At 36.8% G+C, this 25,966-nt stretch overlaps 2 protein-coding genes and 1 long non-coding RNA gene across 3 annotated transcripts; 2 read left to right on the forward strand and 1 right to left on the reverse strand.

The window, feature by feature from the left end:
* Nucleotides 1-673: 673 nt before the first annotated feature.
* On the reverse strand, nt 674-11,343 carry RNF114 (ring finger protein 114). Its single transcript, XM_026697494.2, has 6 exons — nt 11,089-11,343; nt 8,161-8,311; nt 6,074-6,180; nt 5,281-5,395; nt 4,023-4,130; nt 674-3,682 (listed from the first exon to the last, which is right to left on the reverse strand). Exons 1-6 carry the CDS (start codon nt 11,220-11,222, stop codon nt 3,617-3,619), a joined length of 681 nt encoding a protein of 226 aa, XP_026553279.1. The 5' UTR covers nt 11,223-11,343; the 3' UTR covers nt 674-3,616.
* A 52-nt stretch (nt 11,344-11,395) lies between these two features.
* On the forward strand, nt 11,396-14,451 carry LOC148126028 (uncharacterized). Its single transcript, XR_015742697.1, has 2 exons — nt 11,396-12,011; nt 12,712-14,451. It is a non-coding gene; the product is annotated as an uncharacterized LOC148126028 (long non-coding RNA).
* Nucleotides 14,452-15,739: 1,288 nt separating this feature from the next.
* On the forward strand, nt 15,740-25,566 carry SPATA2 (spermatogenesis associated 2). Its single transcript, XM_026697495.2, has 3 exons — nt 15,740-16,079; nt 20,066-20,483; nt 22,163-25,566. Exons 2-3 carry the CDS (start codon nt 20,172-20,174, stop codon nt 23,393-23,395), a joined length of 1,545 nt encoding a protein of 514 aa, XP_026553280.1. The 5' UTR covers nt 15,740-16,079; nt 20,066-20,171; the 3' UTR covers nt 23,396-25,566.
* The last annotated feature ends 400 nt before the right edge of the window (nt 25,567-25,966 follow it).

Raw genomic sequence — 25,966 nt, forward strand, 5'->3', positions numbered from 1 at the left:
TTACTGGAAGATGGGAATCTAATCTCAGTATCATAAATGTCCTAGGAATTTGAAAGATTGTGGCTATAAAATCGGACACACATTGAAATATGACCAATACAGCCAGTTCCAATATGAACTAAATGAGAAGCCTGGCGAGTTCTTTCCAGCAGTTATAGAATGTGCAATTAGGCAGTACAAGTTCTCATTAAAGTTGATGAATGTACTTCTCCCAAATAACTTCAGTGAAGTTAAAAGACTATCTAGGAATGCCTGTGAAGGTCTATCATCCTACAACAATATCTCCTTAGGACTACAGCCTTCATGAATCCTCAATTTCCAAATAAAAAGGAAAAGAACATGAGGAAACTTCAATCTTGGCGATGAATAGATGGGTTGGTAGTAATGCTATTATTACTGAGGGATAATACCTTGAGAAAGTTTGATGACCTTGAGAAAGTTTTGATGACCTTGAGAAAGTTTGAAAACTTCTTCCACTAGAAAGGAATCCTCCACTCAACATTTATGCATAGGGATTTTTGCAGAACTTGATGTTGTTACCTAGTTTGCATAAGGTGTCTGCCAAAAAAACAACCAAACTCAGAGAGCACCAATGACTCCCCATTTCAGCTCTGAGCTACATTTTCCTTTTTTTAATTGCCCATTTCTAAATAGGAAGACAAAAGTTAGTTAATGCAAAATAATTTCAAAATCTTTACTTTCTACAGAATTGAAAAGGACAACAGGAAGTGCAATAGGGCCAGAGTGGGTGACTTGGAGATACAAAGAATGGCAAAGGTAGAATAATTTTAACAGCCAGCATTTCCCAGTCCCACATTCTTTCAGATTTGGCAGATTCCTCCTAACAATTCATTCTGTGGGTTCTTGGAGAGAACACCTGTAATTCCCAAGACACACACACAAAAAAACCACTAGGAAAAATAACGGAACTCTACAAAAGCCCTGCTATCCATTTTTGAAGACAATTGCCTAGGAAGCCCAGTTAAAACCAATCAGCTGGAACCATGACTCACAAAATTGCATCCCTCTCAATCTTGTGGAATTTTCCCAAATGAGAGGCTGTTGTGTGAGTGCGTTGTGTCTGCAGAAAATGATACGTCACTCCATATCATTAATGCATCCTTGGGTAGTTCAGATATGAATTCAGTGAATTGTTCTGCTGAAGTATAGGTTTCATCCAAACCAACAGTTTAATTTACGCTGATCCACTTTGCAGCTGCACAGTAGAATATATAAGTGGGGCAATACTAAAATGATTGCTGAATTCAACCCCATTATATGCCAGCATCACTTCACAGTAAACAGAAGAGATAGGGCAAAAGCTGGGAGAATGCAATTTACTATTCAGTTTATTAATCTAGTTCAAACAACAGCTTTGGAACTTCTATAACAAGGAAAAAATTCTGTACATTTTATCAACTAAATTAATTTACTTTATTTAAAAGACAAATTTGAACTCCTAAAATTTTGTTAAAACACTAGAAGTGCACTTAGAATACAAGGGGGGGAAAGTACTTTCAAGGATCAGGAAACCTTGCTCCTGTGAATTCCGCAAGTGACTGGCAGAAATGTTTCTACTTGTTCAAATACTGAACGACACTGGCCTGGACCCAAGGAGCTCACATGCATGCAGAAGGCACTTTGGGGTGTCTGTATATGGTCAGCTTTCCCTTCTGGCTCCATCAGGGGTCATTTCAAGATTGGGAGGAGCACACAAAGGTCAGCTGTTGGAAGAGGTAACTTGAAGAAGGCCCACGATAACCCAGGCACTCTTTATTTCTTGATCAACCTCACCAGAACAATCACTAAATGATCCAGTGGAAACTCCCAAAATCCTAGCCACCGAAGACTTATTAGTCAGTGCTGAAGCATAAATTAAACAGTTCTGTCTAGAAGGCAGCATGAGCAATTGGCAGTTAAATCAAGATACCCATGCCAGATATGCTATGTCATTACTGGCTCTTGTCCATCAACTAAATTTAAAGGAATGCTCTTCCAGGAGGTCTTTCTCACATACACATTTAAGCTTCAGATCAATACCACATGAATCCTGAGCCAAATGTATATGAATCAATCTTTTTCTGGTCAGTGTACACTCAAGGTCAGCATCACATCTACTTAGTGCAAAAAGCTGCCATTGAATGCATTTAATTATGTAACAAAGCATCCATCATCTAGCTCAGGTCTTATACATACTTGCCACTTATGGGCATTGTAGTTTTTCATTCAGAACATGTCTTGCTTGTGCCGCCCTAAAATTAAAAATTTAAATTACTTGGGACTAATCTCCAAACACTGTAATACATTCAAAAGCAATCACCATATCCCAGCAAAATCTTGTAAGTCACTTCACCATAGCAATCTTATTCCATTTATTAGTACTCTCAGTAAACGTGATGGAGTAGAAATCCACCTGCAAGTTCTCCTCTGGAGACAGTGAAGCAATATGTACACACATTTTGTCTTAAGATCGGGGCTCCCAAGTACATATAGTCAGTCTGTAGCTCCATTGCAAAGACACAGATCTTTACAAATACATATCAGGGCTAGTTGGTATTATCCCTGTTTGCCATATTTGACCTCAACACATAAGCAAAATAAAATCTATTATCTTCAAAATTCAAGACCATGTGTGAGTATCAGAACTGGAATTAACCTGCATGACAAGGGTTCATAGCAGCCTCTGAATTCAGGATGTTGCAATTTGTATGGCATGATTTGTTAAGTAAATGAAATATCCATGGTCTGCATGGAAGCCTCACTTATGAACAAACAAATTTCTGCATTAGACAGCAGAGTTTTCACGAAGCGTAAGAGGCTTTAATATTTGTTATGTCTAAACAACCAGATGTTAAGTCTGCACTATTGTTGCTATCAGATTGTTCTGAATTCTAGGCATAGAGGTAGAAATATATAAAGATGTAATCAGCTTTAGGAAGCTGGAAATGAAATATGAACCTTGAATTATTCATCATTCAGGAACCATACAATGATCTCTTCATAGTCTCTATCTCAACTCTGCATAAATATTCAGAGTCAAAATATGTATTAAGATAAACATCACCCTTAACTATTGTACAGTCAGGAAAAAAAACCAATGGCTTACTATATAGGAATTTCCAACCAGGGCTTTATATATTGCTGAAGGCTGATACCAAATCCAGCTTTGCAAAAGTAGGTATCAGATTCCTAATTTATTAGAAACGAAATCCTGTATTTGGACTGATGTCTGAATCTAATAACCAGAGTTAAGTATTTAGGAAACCTGGGCTTCTAACTGATGATCTATGTCAAACAATATAATAACACTAATTAAAATAAAGGTGCTAATACATTAGAAATATTTGTAGTCTCCTGACTACAAGCATTCAGATCTGAAACAGATATAAGAAAAAAATATCCAGAAATGAGTAAAAAAAAATGGACCTTGGAGAAGATGAACTTCAACAGAAAGTCCATTAGAAAAAACCAAAATTAGAAATATGAAGACAGGAATAAGAACCATGGGAGAGCCTTCAGTTTAAGTTTATGTGTGCCAAAGCATCTTGGAAGAAGTCATGTCTGTGGTCTTTTCTCACCAATGGAAGCCAAGTATTAAGAATACTTCTTGCTTTTTTCATTGATCCCTCAAGGAGCGCAATAGGACTTGGGCCATCATATCATCTTCATCAGCATCATAATCCTAGATATAGAAGACATAAATATGCATCAGTGGACCAAGTTTGACTAATCCAGAAACTGATCACAGCTGCTCAAAGGAGGTTTGCCTGGCGTAGCATGAAAGACAAACAAAAGAACAGGTGCTTTACTTGAGCTTCTGTCATCAACTTATTATCTACAGTAAATAAAAGTTTAGAAAGGTTCACTAGCTGCTTTTTATATTGAATGAATTATGACAAGCCATATTTTAAAAAAGCAGTCTATTTTCAAATTGGTAGAACAAGTCTAATCAGAAATTTTAAAAAAATATTTTGCTGCTCTAAGTTTTTGTACAATAAATTAAAAACCCAGTTATAACTTACCACAAATGTATCGTATGAAAACTGATGGCGTCGCTGAAGATGTTCCATGAAGTTAGCGCTTCTATAATGTGGATCTCCCCAGGGCATCGATGCACAGATTGGGCAAACCTGGAAAAGTTGGCAAAAAAAATTACACTTCAGTTTTAGTATCTTATTGCCATGCATTCTATATCCTGTCCATCAGCAAGGAGGCTACAGAAGTCCCTTAGATTAAAAGAAGTTATGTCCTTGAAAGTAATGCTAAATTCTCCCAATATTAACTCCATAGTTCCTCAGGATGTTGCATTATAGAAGTTCAAAATTTCCAGAATGCTCCATTTCTTCTCCAGACAACCGGTATATGAGCTGGCCACTCCAGGGGAGGGACAAATGATATTTCTAGAAAACCAGCAACTACTCCTAAAATGGAGAAAAATATGTAGTCCAAAAGAAAAAGAGCTTTCTAGAGTCCTCAGAAAGTTCCATCCCTGAATTGTAAGTTTTACACATTTCTCGCTCATTTTCATCAGACACAAAGATATTGTGCACTCTCTTCTCTCATCTCATTGAATCTCCCAAATAACTATCTGGGTGGCCAATTTCCTAAATGTTTCTTGAAATAAAGATCAACGTATTTAGCAAATCATGTTGTTCCTTTGTTAACATATTTAGGGATCTGAATTCATTATTCAAAAATAAAAAATTTGCTCTGAGATTATTAACCCCCTGCTTGAAAGGCTTCAAATGTTTTCTATATGGTTTAAAAAAAACAGCCTTATCATTAAAAAGACTAAAACATAATTCAAGAAAACCTTTGAGACAATAACCTAATTTCCCCTAATGCACAATTTTTCCTAGGAAGCCACAGTCTGATTTTTGGCCTGTAAATGACATGACTGGTAATGTTATGACATTTCCAGAGAAATGGGCCATTTTTAAAAATCTGTTCTTGGATGTATGGGTTTTTAAGGGTGAAAACGGGTGCCTAAAAAATTTACAGAAGCTGCTTGCAGCAATTTTGCCACTTAACCCCACCAAATCTTAAAACCTTGGCTTGATTTGAAATAGATTAGAAGATTCTATGGGGTAATATGGCTACCTTAAATCTTTGCAAAGTTTAAGGCATCTGTTTCACTTCTTAGAGTTCCCCAAAGCAAAAAAAGGTTAAACTTTTTAGCCCTAACAAACTTTAGGGACCACAAATATGATGCTGGGGGATCAAGTGCAACCTGTGGATTGCTCATCTCTGAATCAGACTATGCCATGAAAAAAGCATTACCACTCGCTTTGGATCGTTGCTATGATAGCTTTTGCAGTGTTCTACCAGTCCTTCTTGGTCCAGGTTTTTTTCACTACAATAAGGGCAAGGAAATGTAAATCTATTGGGGACACTCCTGCAGGAACACAGAGAAAAGGCCGTTACATTTTAGAAAAAAGTACATAAAGTAAAAACACTGAAGAACAATTGGTGAATATATCAAAAGCTTTTTCCATAAGATTACTGTTTCTTAGTTTGATCAGAGCAAAAGTTAACTTGTCTGAGAAAGAGGACTGATGGAAATTATGGTCAGAAGTCTTTCACAAATAGATTTATACTTCTCTCATTCTCACTGCCCATGTGAGCCTGATACAGAAAAAGCCTTAAAGTGAGCAATGGCTATATAAAATTTCTCAGGTTGCTCACAAAAGCAATTAACTTGTATTTTACACAGCATTCTAGACTACAGGTGTTAAAAATTAGAGGTTCTTTTGAAGGAACATTTTCAGTATTAAACCTAATTATCTTGTATAAACTTTCAAAGGGAAAAACAGCAAGTAGGCCATGAATTCAAGGTAGCAAGTTTGGGAGGAAATTCTGGTCTTATATCGGAAATGCACAATCATCAAACCACTTCCCATCTTTTGTTGCTATTAAAATGAAGAGTGGTTGGCAGTAAGGGTTCAGATGGGAAAAAAGAAGAAAGACATATCCCATACTTTCAGGAGATTTCTCTAGAGTCATTTGTTCAAGATAAATACTAGCAGACAATTTAAACTTTCTAAACAGGCATAGTGTAATTCACCAAGATTACCTGGTATTCTGTAATGGTTCTTTAGTCACAGCTTTAACACCTTCCATTATGTAATTCTGGTACTTTGAGCAAGTTGCTACATGACTTCGCAGCTTTGAGAGATACATCTGTACAGAAAATATAACAAAATATTCACTTTTCATCATGTTCCTTAACTTAAACCCAAAGTATATACAGGGGAATGTATGGGAGAATTTGAAATCACCAAGGTAAGACACAATGCAAATTACAATGTATAATTGTAGAAGAGAACAACAGGCTAAATTAATCTGTAACATGCTAGCAAGGCTTAGATAGCTGTCACCTTGTTCACCTGAACAGAGTTCATTCTTAACTTTCTCATAGCTTATCTCATAGCTTATCTTTCTCATACCTTATCTGGCTATATTATCTGGAAAAGAGAACATTTTCTCTATTAATACTCTTATAAGGCAAATTACATTATTTATCTTCTACAAAGCAAAGGGCAGTCAACTAGCCAAAACATCAACTTATCTAAATTTTGCACCATTAACAGGATCTCAATAATCATGCTGCACAGTTATAAGCAAATGTCCAAAAAATTACGGTACATGTTTTAATGTTCTTCAACTTTTACTATGTCTGCTTGCTTTTAACATTTTTAAAAATAATTCTGTACTCAGAAAGCAGGAAATAATTAACTCCCAAATCACATAATCCTCACTGAATTTTCCACATATAATTTGCTTTAGAAATATTTAAGCAAATTTTTGACCTACCAAATTATTTCAAAGAATATTAATATTTATAAGTAAAAACTAAGACATTCACAGTATCCCAATAAATTTACAAATATTCAGTGCCAGGCAGACTTATATTTATAAGTTTAGAAATACAGGCATATCTCTAAAATTTGCATTAGACACTGAATCAATATTGCTGATATTATAGCGAGATAGCTATGAATTCCAACAAAGTTCATAGATTAGGGTATTGTGGGAACCATGATATGAGAGACCACCACAGGGTACAGCATATTAAGCCTGCCCCTGTTATTTCCTGAACTGAAATTTATTAACTGAACTTTTAATTGTAAAACTCTTTTTACAATGGTTGCTTCAGGGAATAAGGCAATTCCTACTCATGGAAGAACATTAGTCCAAAACAGCCACAAAAGTGTCAACCTCTGTTAGCTGCTTTGGAGGGGTGGGGGAACACAGCATGTTTCTGGGCATCACAAATTGAAAAGGACTGTAACAAACTGAAGGAAGCTCAAAGATGGTAAAGAATCTGAAAATCAAATTCTACAAGGTGCAATTAAAGAAATTGGGAAGAGCCCGCTGAGGTTATATACAACAGCAATCTTCAAGTATCTGAAAATTAGCTGACATCTAGAAAAGTAATGGACAGTCTCTGGTGTCAAGGGGGCAGAACCAGAATTATTAGATTAAAAAAATCCAAGGAAGTTTGTTCATGCTACATAGGAGGAGAAATTTCTGACTGCGTAAACTATTAATGGAAAAAGCTGCCATATTAAGTCTATTAGTTTTCAAGGAAGGTTTTCATATATAGTCTTCTGTCAAAGATGCTGTAATGGATCCTGCACTAAGTCAGGGTTTGGATGAAAGGTCTTCTAAGGTCATTTCTATGATTCTATGATTCCTTAAAAATGTCACACCCACATATGTACATTTTACATTGTTTTTTTTTTTTTAAAAAAAAGCTAAGGGCACATTAAGTCAATACTTTCTATGAACATTTTCTTTTTTAAAGAAAAAGTGAACAGTGACACAAGGATTTGCATAAAGTTTTCATCATTTTCACAGTGGTGTTGGTAAACACAACCTTCAACTGTCTGTTGTGGCAAGGTTTGCTGATTCTATATTTTTACATAACTGATTGGTCTTATAATAAGCTCTGCAAATTGCTATTTCGAATGCACTAGTAGAGGCAATCGAACAAATAAAGTCCCCTTTTGGAATTTCTTTCAGATTTGAATTGGCTCTTCCCCATCCCACAATCTTTTTTGAATTCTCTAACAACTGCTTATCAGGACAGAGTATCAGTATACTTATTGCATCTGTATTCATTCTATATAGTCATAAATATAGCTCAGTTTTTCATACTTTTTGATTGCAGCCATTGCAAGTAGTCTCTGTCATTTCAATTTGCTTTTCCAAATCCAGAGCTCTGCTGCCATGAGACAGGGTACTGCGGCAAACTCCACAAACAGGCTTTTTAGGCTTAAGACATTCTTGAATACACGGCATGCAAAAACTAACACAGAAAAAAAAGAACTTTCATTGATTAAAAATACAGGCATCTATTAATTCCCTTCCACTCCCCCAATAAACTAAAATAATTGAAAAGCATACCTCAATGCACTACAATGTAATCTTAAATGGAAAAAAAAGCATCTTAAACCAAATTACTATTTTAAGTATCCAGAAAAATTGCTTACAGCTTCATTAACAAGAGTGGTATACTTAACTGCTCAGTGTGCACTGTAAGATAGAAATATGTTCAAACAATAGTATTATAAATAAAAAATTATAAATTTTTTTATATATAAATGTTTATATTTTTATATATAAATTCAAACAATAGTATTATACAATAGCAAGAACTGAATCCTGTTTTTTAGCAGCATTTTTAAATAAAATAGCTCAGCATAAACTTCATTAAGAATGCATATATCTAACAGGGTTTGAAGTAGAAACTTCGATGCTGATACTGCAATAGAGATTGTCTTCTAATCGACCCAGTCACCAGGTTCAGAGACAATTACAAAGTCATAAATGTTAAAACATTGCAAATGAATATAATAAACCAGGTAAGGAAAGATAAAATAGATGCACACCACAATCCCAGTATACCTAAAACACCTAATAACAAATTATAGCAGAGAGAAGAGAATATTAAAGTCTTGAAGTACCTGAGGTTATATCATTTGTATGCAATTTACAAATTACCAATAAAGATGGAAGTGATCTTAGAAAATAATTCTGCTGCAGAATTAGGCAAAGTTCTGAGCACAATATTAATGTCTGGTTGATAATATTTGATAATATACAGCGTTCAAAAAAGAGCTGTGAAGGCCTAGAACAAGATGTAGTTTCTAACCTATCACATCCAAAATATTTATGACCATGACCATACTGTACATACATTAACAAAAAAAGCTGCATTCAGGTGGAAGAAAAACAACATCCTACCTCAACTGGCAGCTGCTCATTACCAAAGCTGTAAAAATAGATGCCACCTCTTTGAAAAATTCACATGTCATCCTCTCAGGAATATACAAGGATGAATTTACAGGTAGCCCTTGACTTACACCAGTCCATTTAATGACCGTTCAAAGTTATGGCACTGAAAAATATGACTTATGGCCATTTTTCAATTACGACCTTTGCATGCCCATGATCATGTGACCAAAATTCAGATGCTTGGCAACCGATTCATATTTATGACGTTTAATGTGTGTCAGGGTCATGGGATCACCTTTTGCGATCTTTTGACAAGCAAAGTCAATGGGGAAGCCACCTTCACTTACCAGACAGGTTACTAACTCAACCAGTGATTCAATTAACAACTGTGGCAAGAAGTCGTAAAATAGGGCACAACTCATTTAACAAATGTTTCACTGAATAACAGAAATTTTGGGCTCAATTATGGTCGTAAGTCAAGGACTATCTGTTATCTGTCTTGTCAGTTCCTAAATGCTTAACAATCTAGTCTAGGCTCTGTGTATCAGTTCTGCCTTAATGACCGTAATATGCAAAAAGCCCTTGCTTAGATAAAATATGATAAATCCAAAACTAGTATTATTCATTTTATTTTACTTCTTTCAAACTGCTACTGTATTAGGCCATTCTAATTCCAAGGCTCCACCACAAATAAGAATTATAGAGCAAATTCATCACCTGTTCTTGTTTTTTATAATCTCTGAAGAATCTTTAAATAGACTCTATTCAACCAATATATCTTTTTATGCTTTATCTAAATTGCATTTGGTCACACCTAAATCAAGGGGAGATATGAGAGCTCTTACTTTTCCTTTCATTTTAAATGTCATTTCTTTGGGATGTTGTCTCCCAAGAGATGAATTGTATTTTGCTTCCTGCAAACTTATCTGCTGAATCTTTCCTGTTCCTAATGGCTAACAATGGAAGCCTCAGCAAGATGTAAACAGAAAATAAGTATTTTGAATGTTTCAAAGGCATAATGAACAGATAAACCAAACCCCTCCCATTTATGGCGAGATAAAATAAAAATTAGCACGGAAAACCATCTCCCTCTCAAGTTTATTCAGTCGTTTTGACCTCTAACTATTTTTTAATCTCAATTACAGAATTTCAGTGGAGTGACTCAGGGATTGAACGCCTCTTCGCTTTTAAAACTTTTGCACAGAAATTCTGGTAAAAACAAAACATTACTGGTGGTGTTTAAGATTACATGAGCAAAAATCCTTCCCATGTAGCCACTAAGGAGCCGGGCTCGCCTTGGATTCTGCCCACACGTTCATTTCACTTTCGTTTCATGAAAATAGCAACACCTTCGCCCCCGCAACCAACAGGCTGCAATTTTTTAAAGTTCGGGTACTTTAATATCTAAAGAGAGATAAACGGGGCTGCAAGGAGTTAAACATTTACAGCTTATTATTTTATTACCCAAAGTTAAACATAGAAGAAGCAAAACCAAAACCACCCGGTTAGAAAACCGTAGATGATCAATTTAAAATTGCTCCGGTTTTAAGGGGCTTTTTATAACACTTTCCTCCCCCCCCCTCCCCCGGCCTAGCTCTTCCTAGACCCGCTGAACTTCCACCAACCCCAACCAGCAAGCCCAAGATGCTAAGATGGGGACCGAGGTCCATGTATTGGGAGAATACCAGGCTGGGGGTAAAGTTTTTCCACTCGTTTTGTGCCTCATACAAACGAGCTCCCCGACTCAACCTCAATTCCGACCAGCCACTCTCCGTTGCCATGGTTACCCAGTTATCTCACACGACCTCTCTTGAGGTGGCCTGGCTTCCGCCTCCTCTTCTTACTTACATATGACCGCAAGGCGCCCGCACGGGGCTCTCAAACACCTCCAGGCACACCGGGCAAGTGAAGCGAGAAAGCGGATCCACGCGTTCCCCGGTCGCACCCTCCGGCAACCGAGCACCGGCCTCCGCCAACGCCATCTTCCAGAATGACTTCCGCGAAGCCACTCTGGCAGCCTCACAGAAGAACTATCACGAAACTACAGACGACGACGGCAACCTAAAAGGGCCAGAACTAGTTTGGCCACGCCCATCACGCGCGACAGCTGAAAAGTGCGCAGGCGCACGCGTAGCGTTTGAGGTCAAGGCGGAGGTTTGGAAGAGCGACGCGCGGCTGGTTAGAAATCAAGATAGGCTAAAAGCTGGTGGGGGGGGCAGAGAAAGATATCGAAGTGGATCACGTGATATAGAGATAAGACGGAACGGAAAGGATCTAAACTCGATTCAGTGAGCTTCTCCATGTCATATAATATATATGGGTATATGCATAATTTTGTATTTATTTTGTCATGTCTATGTAGTGTATATTGGATGTGGAGACCCTTTGAGAGCTGTATGCAAAGACATTTCCTTTTAATGTATGCCGATTAGTGTACGTTTCAAAGTGACAAAGTTCTAAATCTAAATCTTCCGTATTTCATTTCAACAAATCATGATAAAGTTTTGCGGGATGCGATGAAAACAAAATTCAACCACTTAATGGTAGGATCCTTGATTAAGCAACAGGCTTAATCAATACAAAACAAGACCAACAACTTTCACGACTCTGTCTCTCTATGTGAGAGAGGTGGGTAGTGGTAGAACCCCAGGGACCTAGGGGCTACAGGTCGTAAATCAAGCAGAGGAGACATTCAAGAGTTACAATGTGGATGATTCAAAGCAACCAAGTGGATCAGAATGGCATATACATCCTCAGGCCACTAATCACAGGTATTGAGATTGGGTCAGAGCTCAACAGAGTGGGTAGAATCTGTAATCCTTGTAAATTTGTAATCTGTAATCCTTGGGTGGAAAAACTTTACTCCAACCCTAACCCTAACCCTAACCCCAGCCATGTATTCTCCCAATGTGCTGGACTTCATCTTCCACATCTAGCATGGGCTTGCTGGTTGGGATTGGTGGAAGTTCAGCATGTCTAGAAGAGTAAAAAGCCCCTTAAAAGCAGAACAATTTTTCACAGTATTAAAATTTGGACATTCTTAGAGATTATTTAAATATTCAACATTTGTCTTTGGCCTCAGGGAAAACAGCATTTAAAATATCCAAAAGGGATGTTGGATGTTTTCTTGTTATCAACTTAAAAAGATATGGATAATGTGTTAATTACTTATGATGTTACTCGTGTGGTTTTAAGTATTTTGTGCAGAATGATAATATCAATCTGTCAATTGATCTGTTCTAAGGACTAAGTCTTCTGTACCTTCTGATGCAAGAAGATAATATAAACAATGATGGCATTGCTTTCTCACATTTTTCATTTATGTAACAGAATGTTGATTGTATTGAAACAAATATATCTTTTCTCCCAAAATTCGGCTTTTACTTCTGAACTATGGATAAACTACAGAAGTTGAAATTTAGGTTGTGAAAACAACATTAAATTCCTTCATATTGTCCTTACCATTTGCAGAGCTCCAATAATTTCTGCCTATTTTTATAGCAATAACATGAGGCAGGTGTGGCGCGGGATTCAACAAATTACAAACTATCAACCGACCAATGTCATCCCTGCTGAGGGGGATGCTTCATTGGCAGAGGAACTGAATCATTTATTTGCTCGCTTTGAAGTGGAGACATCAGAGACAGCTAAAGTACAACTACCAGCCAATTGTAGCCCTCACCTCATTGTGGAGGAACAGGAGGTGAGAAGCATTCTGAGGGCTATGGACCCTAGAAAGGCTGCCGGTCCTGACGGTATCTCTGGCCAAGTGCTTAAACACCGTGCTGATCAGCTGGCTGGAGTCTTTACCAGGATCTTCAATTGGTCTGTATTCCAGTCCACTATTCCATCTTGTTTGAAGGCTTCCACCATTGTTCCACTGCCAAAGAAGTTCCCTATCAATAACCTCATCAGTGGCACTCACTCCTATCATCATGAAGTGCTTTGAGAAATTGGTCTGCTGGCACATCATTTCTTCCACATACATTTGATAAACACCAGTTTGCATACAGAAAAAATAGATCTACAAAGAATGCTATAGCCATTACTCTTCATACTGCTCTGAATCATCTAGAACAGCGGGGGTGGGGGGGTATATGAGGATGCTTTTAGTGGACTTTAGTTCTGCGTTTAACACAATTCTTCCACATAGACTAGTGTCTAAACTTCTGGACCTTGGGCTTTCTAATTCAATCTGCCTTTGGATTATGGATTTCCTGTCTGGCCGCTCACAGAGGGTCAGATTAGGTAATCATACCTCTTCAGCCTGTATTTTTAACACTGGTACACCGCATGGTTGCATGTTGAATCCCTTACTCTGTACTCTTTATGGGCATGACTGCATTCCCACTCACGCTAGTAATACTATTGCTAAATTTGCAGATGATACAACAGTGGTGGGACTTATCTCAGGGGGTGTGGGATGAGTCTGCCTCCGAGATGAGGTGGAGCGGTTGCTTTTGTGATGTGGAGACAATAACTTGGTCCTCAACACCAATAAGACCAAGGAGCTTATAGTGGACTATAGAAGGAACAGATCAGACAACCAGTCCTTGCTTATCAGTGGAGACCAAGTGGAGCAAGTGGCCAGTTTTAAGTTTCTGGGTGTTACCCTAAAAGAGGACCTGACCTGGGGTGCCCTCATTGCAGTCTGGTCAAAAGGGCCCAGCAGAGTTTATACTACCTGAGACTTCTCAGAAAACAACTGAATGAAAAACTGCTGGTGATCTTCTACCGCTGTACCATAGAGAGCATTTTAACATACTGCATCTCTGTATGGTTTGCCAATTGCACAGTGGCAGATAGGAAAGCACTCCAGAGGATTAATGTCATTGCCCAGAAGATCATTGGTTGCCCTCTCCCCTCTTTGGAAGAGCTTTATAGTTCCCGCTGCCTTAAGAAAGTTCAAAACGTTCTCAAAGATCCATCTCATCCTGGGAACCCTTTTTTTGAACTATTACCATTTGGCAGACAGTACAGAATAATAAAAACAAGGACAAATAGGCTGAAAAACAGCTTCTATCCCAGGGCAGTAGCTCTTTTGAATTCTGTATAGTGCAGTGTTGGTGTGGTGTCAGGGGTTTCTGGTTCAATGTGTGAAGGATGAAGGATGTGTTTGTGTTTATTTTCATGGTCATGGTCATGATGTGCACTGAAGATGGTGTTTGATTTCATTGTACGAGGTGCAATGACAATAAAGTAAACTAAACTAAACTAGTGTTGTCTGTATGAAACTCAAGAAAGATACTGTCAGACAATCATTGCTCAATCCAAGCTAGTAAATGGCCAGGGGTAAGGAACATCAGTCTTACTCTATCAAACTGGCCTCTCAACTCAATATTTCTAATGCTCCAATAATCAGAGTCCTCCTTTCACACACCTGTACATTGTCCACATGCATTTGTGTACATTTCTCTAGTGGTTTGTGAAATAATCCTTTTGACAGAAAACAATTGCATGAGAAGACTGATTAAGACAATTACCAAAGGCAGAGAGGAATGTAAAAAGCATTCTATTCACCATGTTTCCAGAACAGGACTGGAGACAGAAAGAACTGCATTCTAATAAGTACTGCAGAGTGTACTATCAGAATGCATCCCAGGACATTCCCCAGCAGCAGAATTGCATTTGAGGACTTGTCCCCTTCACAAAAATATAAGGTTACAGTATGTTAAAAATACCATATGCATACAACTACAGTATATAATTACATTGTGTATTTTTCTCTTAATTTGTACAACCCTCTAAACATTAACAGACTGAGTTCACACAGTTAATATGGTTGACTTGTTTCTCATTCAACACTATTCCTTATTCTAAGTGCAAACTATGATATTTTAAAAAACCCAACAAAATATGCATTGACACAAACCTGTATTTTCATGATTGCATCCCAACATCAGATCGAAATACATAAATTAAACACCTTGCATTATAATATCACAATGCATATTGTCATTAGTATAACTCAGTGATTCCTGGTGTGATATGTTTTCCTCATTACAATTATTTTGCAAAAAGCTAAGGGGTTGACTCCAGAAGATAGTGTAAGCTGTTACCACAGAAATATTTTTTTCTGAAAAGAGCATATTATTTTTTCTCAGAAAAAATAGCAAGAGCCTTGCAGACCTTCACCCACTCTTTTTTCCATCTTAGTATTATTAGATATTGGACTGCAATTCTCAGGACAGTTGGAGCACCAAGTTGGAGAAGTCCACAGAAAGTGAGTTGGTGTCCCGGAATTCCTTTTTAACTGGCCATTCTTAGGTAGAGTTGCTGAAAACTGAAGCTCTTATCTGCTCCTCTTATAGGACGATTTAGGAAACTCTCAGGAACGTAGGCGACAATGCATCCTTATTTGTCTTGGATAGTCAACGGTTTCCATCCGTTCAGTTTGGAAAGCAAATGCAGCAGAGCGGGCACCGATTGGAAAATCATGCGCATGCGCTTTACGCGTGTGTCGTCTGTGTCAGTACCTCCGCGAGCCCTGGGAAATTGCGCCTGCGCTCTCAGCAAAAAGTCGTCAGGGGCAAGACACGAAGACGAATACCATTTCCGGGTTTTTTGTAGAAAACGGGAGAGTGGGGGCGAGAGAGAGAGAGAGAGAGAGAGAGAGAGGATTGTTCTTCCGGGTGCTGAGGTGCCTTCCGGTCTGGCTAGTATTGAAGATGGCTGCTGGTCGGTGGTTTTAGGTGGGCTGCTGCTGCCTGATTCCCGCAGTTCGCATGGTGGGAGAAGCGAAGAGTCGGTGGGCGCGAAGCGAAGAGGGAGGACAGAGGCTCAGCTAAGCAGGAGATCGGGTCCTGGCACCGGTCCTGGGCTGTACTCGTAGACGTCGGGTAGGTTCGCCTTGAGCGTCATTGGATGTGGCTGCGGGTTGGTTTGACTCTCCGCACATCCCCAAGGAAAAGAGTGACTCTTACTCAGCTGTCCAGCGGTGAGAAGTCCAGAAGAGGGGATGTTTGGAGGGCCGGTGAATAAATACAGTATTGTCTCCCCTTCCGAGTTTCTAGTCGCTCTTTTGGGTTTTACAGAGATCGTAATTAAAAAGGGAGACAATTAAAAAGGGAGACACTAGGGATGGCGGGTGAGAAGCATTGCAATATGCAATATAGCTGTGTGATGTAAATTAAGGCCCTTAAATATTCCTGAAATATAAGGGAGCCTATAGAGAGTTGATTCCTAATCACAATTTTCATTGTTCGGTTTGATTCCGTGCTTGGAGGCATATATATATAAAATCTGCAGCTAATAAACACTTCATTAAAGAGGGTTCTCTGTTATTTTGTGCAGCGTTATATTGGGAAAAGGTATGTTTCTTCTTGAATGGGGAACATCTTAACTGCCTTGTCCAATGTTTCAGCTTTACATTGCATTCATTCAGTCTACTCTTTGAATGCCCAGTCGACTTCCCACAAAAACTTTAGGGACTTGTCCAGGCAGTTACCAGGAGTCAATACAATACAATACTTTTCAAATAATAATCAGCTCTGGTTACTAGTTTTTTTGCAATCAGCCAAGATAGCTTAGCCATCTGTTGTGCTATGATAAGTGTTAGACAAGGTGTTAATTGGTTTGTTTTTTAGAATATAGTTTGGACAATCAGAAACAAATTCTAAAAGTATTGTAAGAAAATTGTAGTTGTAGCAGAGCAATGGTGGAATGGATTTATCACCCTTCTCGGTGTGTGTTTCTGAACGTCTGAAATGCAGCTTAGTATTGGATCATAAAATACTATATTAACTGATCTGATCCATCAGTATTCTAGCTAATAGTAAATTCCTCCTTGAGTTATGTTTAACTTCTGGTGACAATGGTCATGGCCCTGTAATTTTGATGGCAACAATAAAGAAATAGTTTACTATTTTGTGATTTTGGTTTTTTTCAGATTTCCACCATAACCTAATAATTTGGTATTATGATAAATATGAATTGTGTATTATTTCAGAACAATTACACTAAGAGTGAAATTAAAAAGATGTTAAGATGGGAGAAATTAAAATTGTCACTATTAGGAAGAATTTTTGTGATAAAAATGAATGTTTTGCCTTGAATGATGTTTCTGTTTCAGACAATACTCATTTGAAAATGAAGGTGCTCTTGTACATTCAAGCCTCTCTCTCTCTCTCTCTGTGTATGTATGTTTGTGGCAAGTTAAATACAAAGTGTTATAATATGTAGGGGAAAGGGGACAATTGTATTTACCAGATTTGAAATTGTGTTTTGCAGTCTGCTGTTTGTCTGGATGAAAGAATGGATGTTGCTGAGAAATAAAACTTTTAGAATCATATTAATAAACCTAGGCAGCACATTCTTCATGTGTTTATCTATCATACTCCCTCTCATTTCCATATTTGTGGACAAAGAACTACATTTAAAAAAATAGAAAAAGTTATATAAGGAATTCAAAATATTCTTACTGTGGAAAGTACGAGTTTGCCAGTTTTCCACAGATATGTATTAAGCTTTAATTAAATGAAGAATTTGAAAGGCATTTAAATACTACCCTTCTAATTGGGTGAAACTTGAGGTTAGAGAAAAGTACTTGTTTGGCAAACAACATTTCTTAATGAGAATTGAATATTTGAAGTGGTTGCACAGTATTGGAGACAGCATCAAAAATTCTCTTTTGTGGGTGTGTTTATGTTCTGGGAGGGGAGAACTTTTTAATGTCTATCTTTTAAACTTATTGAGTAATCATATTATGATCAGTTTCACATTTCTGCCCAGTGTTAGAGACATTAGAGGTGCTATATCTGAATGATAAGTCTAGAAATTGTAGATGAGAAGTGAGATTCAAAAAAAATTATACAAGCAATTTAAATAAAGTGTTTATTCAGGATTTTTAATCAGGTGTAAGGTTTTAGTTTTTAAAGGCCGTTATCTTGGACTAATTGCTGTTGAACTTTGTGGGACTTCTGTGTGGGTATGATAAAATTAACCTACCTATGATAAAAACCAGTCAAGATCTAGTAATAGTCAAAAATAGAACAGATCAAATAAGATTTGAACTACAGACTTTTTGAATGTTAGAAAGCCTATCTTGATCCTTTAAAACATTATACTGCACTACTGTAGTTCTCACTGTTGTTATTTCATAATGTAGTTGCCCTTCCCCTTCCTTTTCATGTGGTCAGGGATGCTGAGGCCCAAGGGCACTGTTTTTCTGTCATTGGACTGGCCTTCTGGAATGGTTCTGTCATGAGAAATGCATTTGGCCCCAAATCTAATCACCTTCCAGAATCTTCATGAAAACACCTTTTCCAGGGGATGTTTTAAGGCTTATCCTTCATGCAGACTGGATTGTATGCTAATTCATGTTTTACCTTATTTTTATTTTATTTTATTTGCTATTGTTCTCACATTATCAGTCATTGGGAGTCTGTATATAATTGCAGCAGGATATAAATGTGATAATCTTTAAGTAACACCTGCAATGTAATTATAATCTTATGGCATTTGTGAGTTGTATCACAACTGTGGTCTTACCTGATGCATTTTCACTTAGCAGTGATCACACTGAAGGCAATGGGATTTGCTTCCAATAAAAGTATGGGAAATGATTACAATTTTTATTGGGATTGGATTTTTTCTTTCTAAATGGCTTTCAGATGTAATCATTTTTATAGGTGCGGTCAGAGAAACTATGTTTGCAAAAGACTTAATGATTGATATATATATAAAGCTATTAGCTAGTATCTACTATCATTTAAGCATATATTTACATTGCATTGGTATTTTAAATATTAGCAGTTCTGTATTGTACCAAACAACATTGTTCTATGTTAAAGAGTTCTTAAAAATCAGGATCCCAAACGATATATCTTAAAAACAATGTACATGGGAAATTTCTGAATGGGTAGATGAAGGTGGAGAGAATCTGGATAACAGCTATAATTTTGTAACCCAGATTAGTTTAGCTGCAACTCTCTGTCTAACAAAAGAGAACAAGAAAGGTTTATTGGATTGTTTAAAGATTAGGGATATGAAACATGCCTTGCTCATTTTTTTTTCAATTTTGCAACCTTCAGTTCTTCTATATTTTAGAAGTATGAACATTCACCTCTATTGAGAATTAAAGAATTAAAGGCATTTTTCTCCGAGTTGTGATGATTAGTAAAATACAGTTCAGAATGAACATGTTAAGGACAAACATTTTGAAACCACTCTATGCTATATAATTAGTAGACCTTGTTGCCTTTCTGCAGTATCTTCTCATTCTATTTTTCCTGTATAAAATGAAATAAAAATCAGGTATCTTAGTGCAAACAGCAATAGTACTGGAGAATTCATGCAGTCAAGACTTCGGCCCAGATAATATTCAGCTTTGTTTCTTTGTGTTGATTCATGTGAAATACTGTATTCTTTTTCTGAAATGAAAGGCATCCTCAGAAAAGCTTTAGTTCAACTCTGTTTGCTCTTCTGGTGTATTTTGGATCCGAACTTAAGTTTTTTTCTTGCATTCATATGTAAATAACAAGTGTTCTAAAGAATTTTATGGCTTGGAGTGGTATAAAAAAACATATTTTACGGCTGCTGGGGTTTGGGGGTTGTTGGGGTTTTTTTTGTTTCTTTTGGGGGGATTTTTTTTTGTATTGAAAAAAAAAAACCATTAATTTAAAAGCAGAAAAGAGGTGACGAGAACATGCATTTTAAAAACAGCAATGTGAAGTAATGTGTCTATAAATAGAAACAAAGAATGAAACTTGGGGTGGGGGGGGGAGCTTTAGTTCTGTAGGACAGAAAATAATAGTTGAAAATACTTTTTGATAAAATGTAAATGACACTATGATACAATTTGTCTTTTTTCCCCCCTCCTTTTTAGAATCTACTCTGCTGCTGTCTTACATTGCCTGTTGATCAGTGGGCTCCAAGGGAGCCATGCATGCGATGAGATAGCCGCCCACGAGCGTGCTTAAATCCAACTCCAGATGGATGCAAAATACAAAGACGAAGTATTTAGGAAATATGTACAGTTCCATGAATCTAAATTGGATACCTCTGACAGAAAGCAGTGCCCAATTACCAATCTACAAATGGCAGCTTCAGCTTTACTCTGTTTTCCCAAGATTGATCCCTTTTATAGATTCCGGTTAATTAAGTTTTATGAAATGGCTGAAAATTCACTTCGGTCCTTGAGAGCTTCAAGTCTGCAGTCCCTCCAGAATGCATTCGAAGTGCTAGAATCAGTTGGAATTAATCTTTTTCTTTACCCTTGGAAGAAGGAATTCAAAAATATAAAGGTAAGCCTGTACAAATATATTTTGGGATCTAAGTACAGTATGCTTGAATTTCTTGGAAATTTTATGAAGAATCTTCCACAGTGCTACAAGCCATTATGTTATCTATCCCTTTTTGCAGGCTTCTTATTTTCTTTGTTCTAAAAAGGAAATGAAAATGCTTTAAAAATAAGATGCAAATGAGAAATATAATTTTAAACATGAACATTTGGTGGTATTCTGTTATTTATTTGGCAAAACCATTTCATAAAGGATTTTTAAAAGTGGACTACAATACTTTCTCAAGGGAAGCAAACATGTTTGTATCCTAGATTTTCCTGATAATGCTGACATTTACATGGAAGTAAAATTGAATGAATGCTTCCATGTAAAGGAGAGATTTAAAAATTCCTATGGCCCTCTAGATCAGGGGTTCCCAACCCCTAGTCCATGGACCAGCCCTGGGCCGCGGCATGCCAGAAACCAGGCTGCACAAACAAGTGAAGCCCCATCCATAGGATGCAGGCAGCATGTGAAACCACGCCCCCTCCAGTCTGCAAAAGAACCTCTCCACAGAACCGAGGAGCCCAAAGGTTGGGGGCCACTGACTGTTCTAGTTTCTGATGGGCTTCAATGTCTAGCAATCCCAAACCACTCTTGTTAGTGATGAAGGAGTACCACAAGTTTTCTGTCCCTTCTGTAAGAAAAGAATCCTAAATGGCTTTTATAACCAAGAGCCTCTGTGGCGCAGTGGTTAGAGTGCTGTACTGCAGGCCACTTCTGCTGACTATCAGCTGTTCAAATCCCACCAGGCTCAAGGCTGACTCAGCCTTCCATCCTTCCGAGGTGGGTAAAACGAGGAGCCAAATCGTTGGGGGCAATATGCTGACTCTGTAAAACCGTTTAGAGAGGTCTGTAAAGCATTGTGAAGCGGTATATAAGTCTAGGTGCTATTGCTATAACACTGAAGTTAATAAACCAATCCTATCTTGGGCCTAAGTCTCCAAAAACTATGCTGAAGCTATATTTCTACTTCTACTAATATAGATTATTAATATTCTTTAGCAAATTATTTATTGAGCAATTGTTCTCAGTTTCAGTGATTTAAAAAGTAACTTTATGACCAATCCTCGCATTTATGACCTTTGCAGGCCTATAAAGCAATAGAAAAGTGAAATATGATCATAAGCACCATTGAAATTTCATTTTGCGAAATTTCATTTTGCTTAATGACCGAGTTGCCAAGTACCAAATATGGTTGCTAAATGAGGACTACCTATAAAGTTTCAACTCCTCTTTTCCTCCTCTTGTCAAATATTCTTTGGAGTTTCAGTTACTGAAAAGCTTCAAGCAACCTCTGGTTCTGACAAAAAATAATACGAGCGAAAAATTAACTGATAATTCATAACTAGAATAAACTAGAGTTTGTCTTCAGTTAGAATCCACTATCCAATTTGCCAAATACTGAAATTGATTATCATATTCTTGATATTGATGTACTGTGATAGAAATTAATATGGCTTAATATTAATTTGATATTAAGTTTAAGTTAGATGGTTTATCAATAGAATTCGTTTGGATAGTGCCCAAGAAGTCTTTATATTCTAAGACATTTCTTGAATTTTTTTTTATATATAAGAAGCTTAAAATTACGTTTGACTTTATTAATATATGTATAATTATTTTCTCTCCCCTATTTTTAGACTTATACAGGCCCTTTTGTTTATTACGTAAAGTCTACATTATCTGATGAGGATATAAAACAGATATTAAATTTGATGGGATACGTTCAAGAACTTGGAACTATGTATAAACTCAAAGACCTGGTTGATACATTTCAAGTCAAGATGGTATCATTTGAACTGTTTCTGGCCAAAACAGAATGTGAACAGTTGATCGAAATTCACTTGCAGGTGAAGGAAAAAGGTTATTCTGAACTTGACATTGTAAAGGAGAGAAAAAATAGCAACGATGATGTTCGTGGCTGTTCAGATGCTTTGAAACGCCGTGCTGAATGCAAAGAGAATCTAAACACTTCCATGTCACGAATGGTACTTCAGAAATCTGCCAGTGAAAGAGGCTCTAAAGATTATTTCAAACCCAAAGTTAGCAAACCTTCTAAATCAGTGGACACGTATGATAATTACTTGGATAGTAAGAAGCCACCTGTGATGGCATCATTGAGTTTCCGGAAAGAGCCCATTTTGGTTGATACTGAAGATGACATTAAAGATGAAATCATCCGACCTTCGCCATCCCTCCTAGCCATGTCCAGTTCTCCACATGGATGTACTGAGGAATATTTACCAATTTCATCCCACACCAATGGCATATTAAGAACAGGTATGCCACTTAGTACTTATTATTCCCCTCAAGATGATTTAGATTTATATACTGACCCTGATTCTAGAAGCGTGTTTAAAAGACAAGAATCCTCTAAGCATGATGTGTGGCTGCTCAAAAATGACGCCAATCCAAGTTACCATAAACGTACCCATCTAGCCAAAGAGACCTCTTCCCTTAAGTGCCAAAATTGCGGATTGTCTTGCGGCACCTCCATTTGCCAAAAATGTGACAATGTACTTATCTGCAGACAAGAATATCCAGCAATAAAACAAAGCAACTATTCACTCAAATCACTTTCAGGTGAAAGTACACCTGGATCTTCTGGAAGGGAGAAGCCACAATATATGCTACAGACTCAAGAGCGAGCATCTCACAGTTCGAAATCCAAAGCGTTGGGTTCTCGCTGTGGCTTTTGCAACCGTTCAGGAGCTGCCAACACATGCACTTATTGTTCTAAAGTTTCCTGTGATACTTGCCTCAATGCTTACTATTATGATCCCTGCTGTCGAAAAAGTGAGGTTCACAGATTCTTGCCAAACAATCAGTTAAACTACAAATCAAACCAGCTCTCGCACCTGGTTTATAGATAATTTTTTTTTAAAGAAAATATTTTTTCAGAATCCTTTATTTTGGGGCAAAAGGGCTAAAAACACAAATATGCCGATAAATATTTTAGCAAACTTTTAAGAGAAGAGAAATAGACATGCCCTATTAATAGTGTATACAGCATAGGTGCCAATCCCAATGATGTGGTTTTTATAAATGTTTATGGTCAAGTTGATGCTGCTATTCTTTTTAGGCAACCTTTAGTTGCTTTTCCATTTAGATGAGGAAGAGAGGCACTTCTTTTTGTTTTTGTTTTTCAGAACCAGGCAATCAGTTTACTTTCTTTTACTAAAAAAAAATCATAGCTCTTTCTCATTGCTGTGTTTGCTTCATTTATGTAACATAGCACCAGAATAGTAACTAAAAGGGCAACTTAAGAGCCAAGAACAACATATGTTTAGATTGTTGTAAAATTGTTTGAAGTTTATACAAAACATGCACATATATGTTTGCTCTTAGTTCATCCCTTCCACACCCATTTTTTAAAAAACAAAAATGAAGTTTTACTTACATTTCCTAGGTTCCAGTAGAGAAATCATGGATGGCATCATTTTGCGAACTTTCCAAGATTTTCTCTCTCAAAAATATAACATTAAATTTTAAACCGAGTGTTTACTGTCCACATTGCCAAAATATCCTCTTGTTTGACTGTTCTAGTATTCTAAAGATATCACTTTGTACATGTTACATTATGCCTGGAGTGCTCTGTTTTCTAAAAATCAGTGATAATTCTTCTGTTGCACATGTATCGGATTCTTATTTTACTATAATGAGTTAATTTGGAAGTAATTTATTTTAATAAATATATTCAATATGTGGTCTTTTGAAAATGGGTAAGATCATGTACTAGTAATTGAACTCTCTGGGTTATTTTTTCAGATAACATTTTACTTTGTACTTTATTTGACCTGCAGCATATTACCATTGTTATACAGACTTGTTCCTAGAAATCAATTCTTTATTCCTTTCAACCAGATGAAATTTTGCTTCCTGAATCAGAAACAGTTGGATACATAACTTTCTTTAAACTCAATATTAGAAAGAGTTAAGCACACACACATTTACTTATGCTGTCTCTCATTCACACATTTGGGAGTAAGTTTACATAGACTCCACATAGCTGTACTCCACTGCAATTTGGTTGTATTAAAACAAAAATGAGGAGAGGAGTTCATGCTGTTGCCAGCCATTAAAATTTCTCTATCCTGGAGGTAGATTTAAATGCATAATTTGATCTAGTTCCAGTGTATCAAGGTGTCACTCCTAACATTTATGTAGCCTTTTTATGCCATTGCATTGAATTCTGTGGAACATTATCCTTGACCTAAAACTGTACATTTTAAGAGCATGGTTGTTGATTTTAGGATTTGTAAGAATATAATCCTTTTACCTTTCATGTGATGAAACTTATACGAATGGCCAGTGATTATCAGTGCAGGGAGGGGTTGGTGGGAAGAAGATTAGCAAGGGCGGGTATGAATTCAAAGGGGATTCAATAAATATCTGTACGTTTGCTGACATTTTTTGTCATTAATGACATCTTCAAACGTTATATAAAGTTGCCAACAGCAAAATAGTATCAAAACAAGAATACGCATTCAAGAAAATCTGAAAAAAAAAGATCAAAATGGCTTTCTACATTCAGTATTTTATTTCCCACCAACAAGAAACTTAATAGAATCACTGTTTATGTGAGTTATTAAAGTTTTCAGAATTATAGATGGGCTTTTATCAGTGTATAATAATATACCTGTAGATACAATGTGTATATAATGTCAAATTTAAAAGAATTCTAGTCTTTCTAAAGAATCTGCTTGTATAGTTTATTTTGTTGTATTGAGTTTCTCTTCAACCTTTTAAAGCATCATGGCTGTTATTAGCTGGCTGCTATACTATATAGTTTTTAATTTTCTCTTGTTTGGATACCACGTTGTTATTCACATAACACTAACTAAAAACTGTGATGCCACGTACTTTATACAGTGAACCTAGCAGGGATTAACTATTTTGCTTTTAATAAAACAGTCCTATGTATATACTTATCATGAAATACCTGTAGTTCAGAAAAATGTGATACTATGCTAAAGATATTTTTATGTGTAACTTATTGTATGAGATTGCTGTGATTGAGATAGTAAAATATGTTAATTTAAAATATAGCAGCTTGGCATCTGATTTGTTAGAATATCAGTTTCTGTATATAGAGTAAGTTCACTCTCAGAATTTAGGGAGAGGAAATTGGCATGTTTTGTGTGAGAAATATTGCTTGCCTAGCATGTAATAGCTAAGGGCTTCACAGTGCTTAGGCACAGTTTTGCCCCAATCTTTGGAAGTTATGCCACCTTACTATCTCAGACACGCAATAAAATATTGGCCACAGTGGCAGGACTAGATTTTGAACTTGGGTAACTGATTCCAAACCGAGCTTCAGCCACCTTTAAAGATTGAGGACATTTTAAAAATGGAAATGATTCATTCAACTTGATACTCCTAAAGATAGTGACAATGCCATCAAGATTGCATCACCTAATTTAATATACATTATGAAATATCTG

Source organism: Pseudonaja textilis, chromosome 3 (genome assembly GCF_049901715.1).
Source record: "Pseudonaja textilis isolate UNSWEBS1 chromosome 3, rPseTex1.2, whole genome shotgun sequence".
Taxonomy (NCBI): Eukaryota; Metazoa; Chordata; class Lepidosauria; order Squamata; family Elapidae; genus Pseudonaja; species Pseudonaja textilis.

Bases quoted from the DNA above. Each gene is read 5' to 3' on its own strand.
- RNF114 (XM_026697494.2), bottom strand. From the start codon at position 11,222: ATGGCGTTGGCGGAGGCCGGTGCTCGGTTGCCGGAGGGTGCGACCGGG. The intron at 8,312-11,088 runs GTAAGTAAGAAG...TTTCTGTGTTAG, and splicing joins CGGGCGCCTTGCGGTCATAT to TTTTTGCATGCCGTGTATTC. The intron at 6,181-8,160 runs GTATGAAAAACT...TTTTCTGTACAG, and splicing joins GCAATGGCTGCAATCAAAAA to ATGTATCTCTCAAAGCTGCG.
- SPATA2 (XM_026697495.2), top strand. From the start codon at position 20,172: ATGGATGCAAAATACAAAGACGAAGTATTTAGGAAATATGTACAGTTC. The intron at 20,484-22,162 runs GTAAGCCTGTAC...CCCTATTTTTAG, and splicing joins AGGAATTCAAAAATATAAAG to ACTTATACAGGCCCTTTTGT.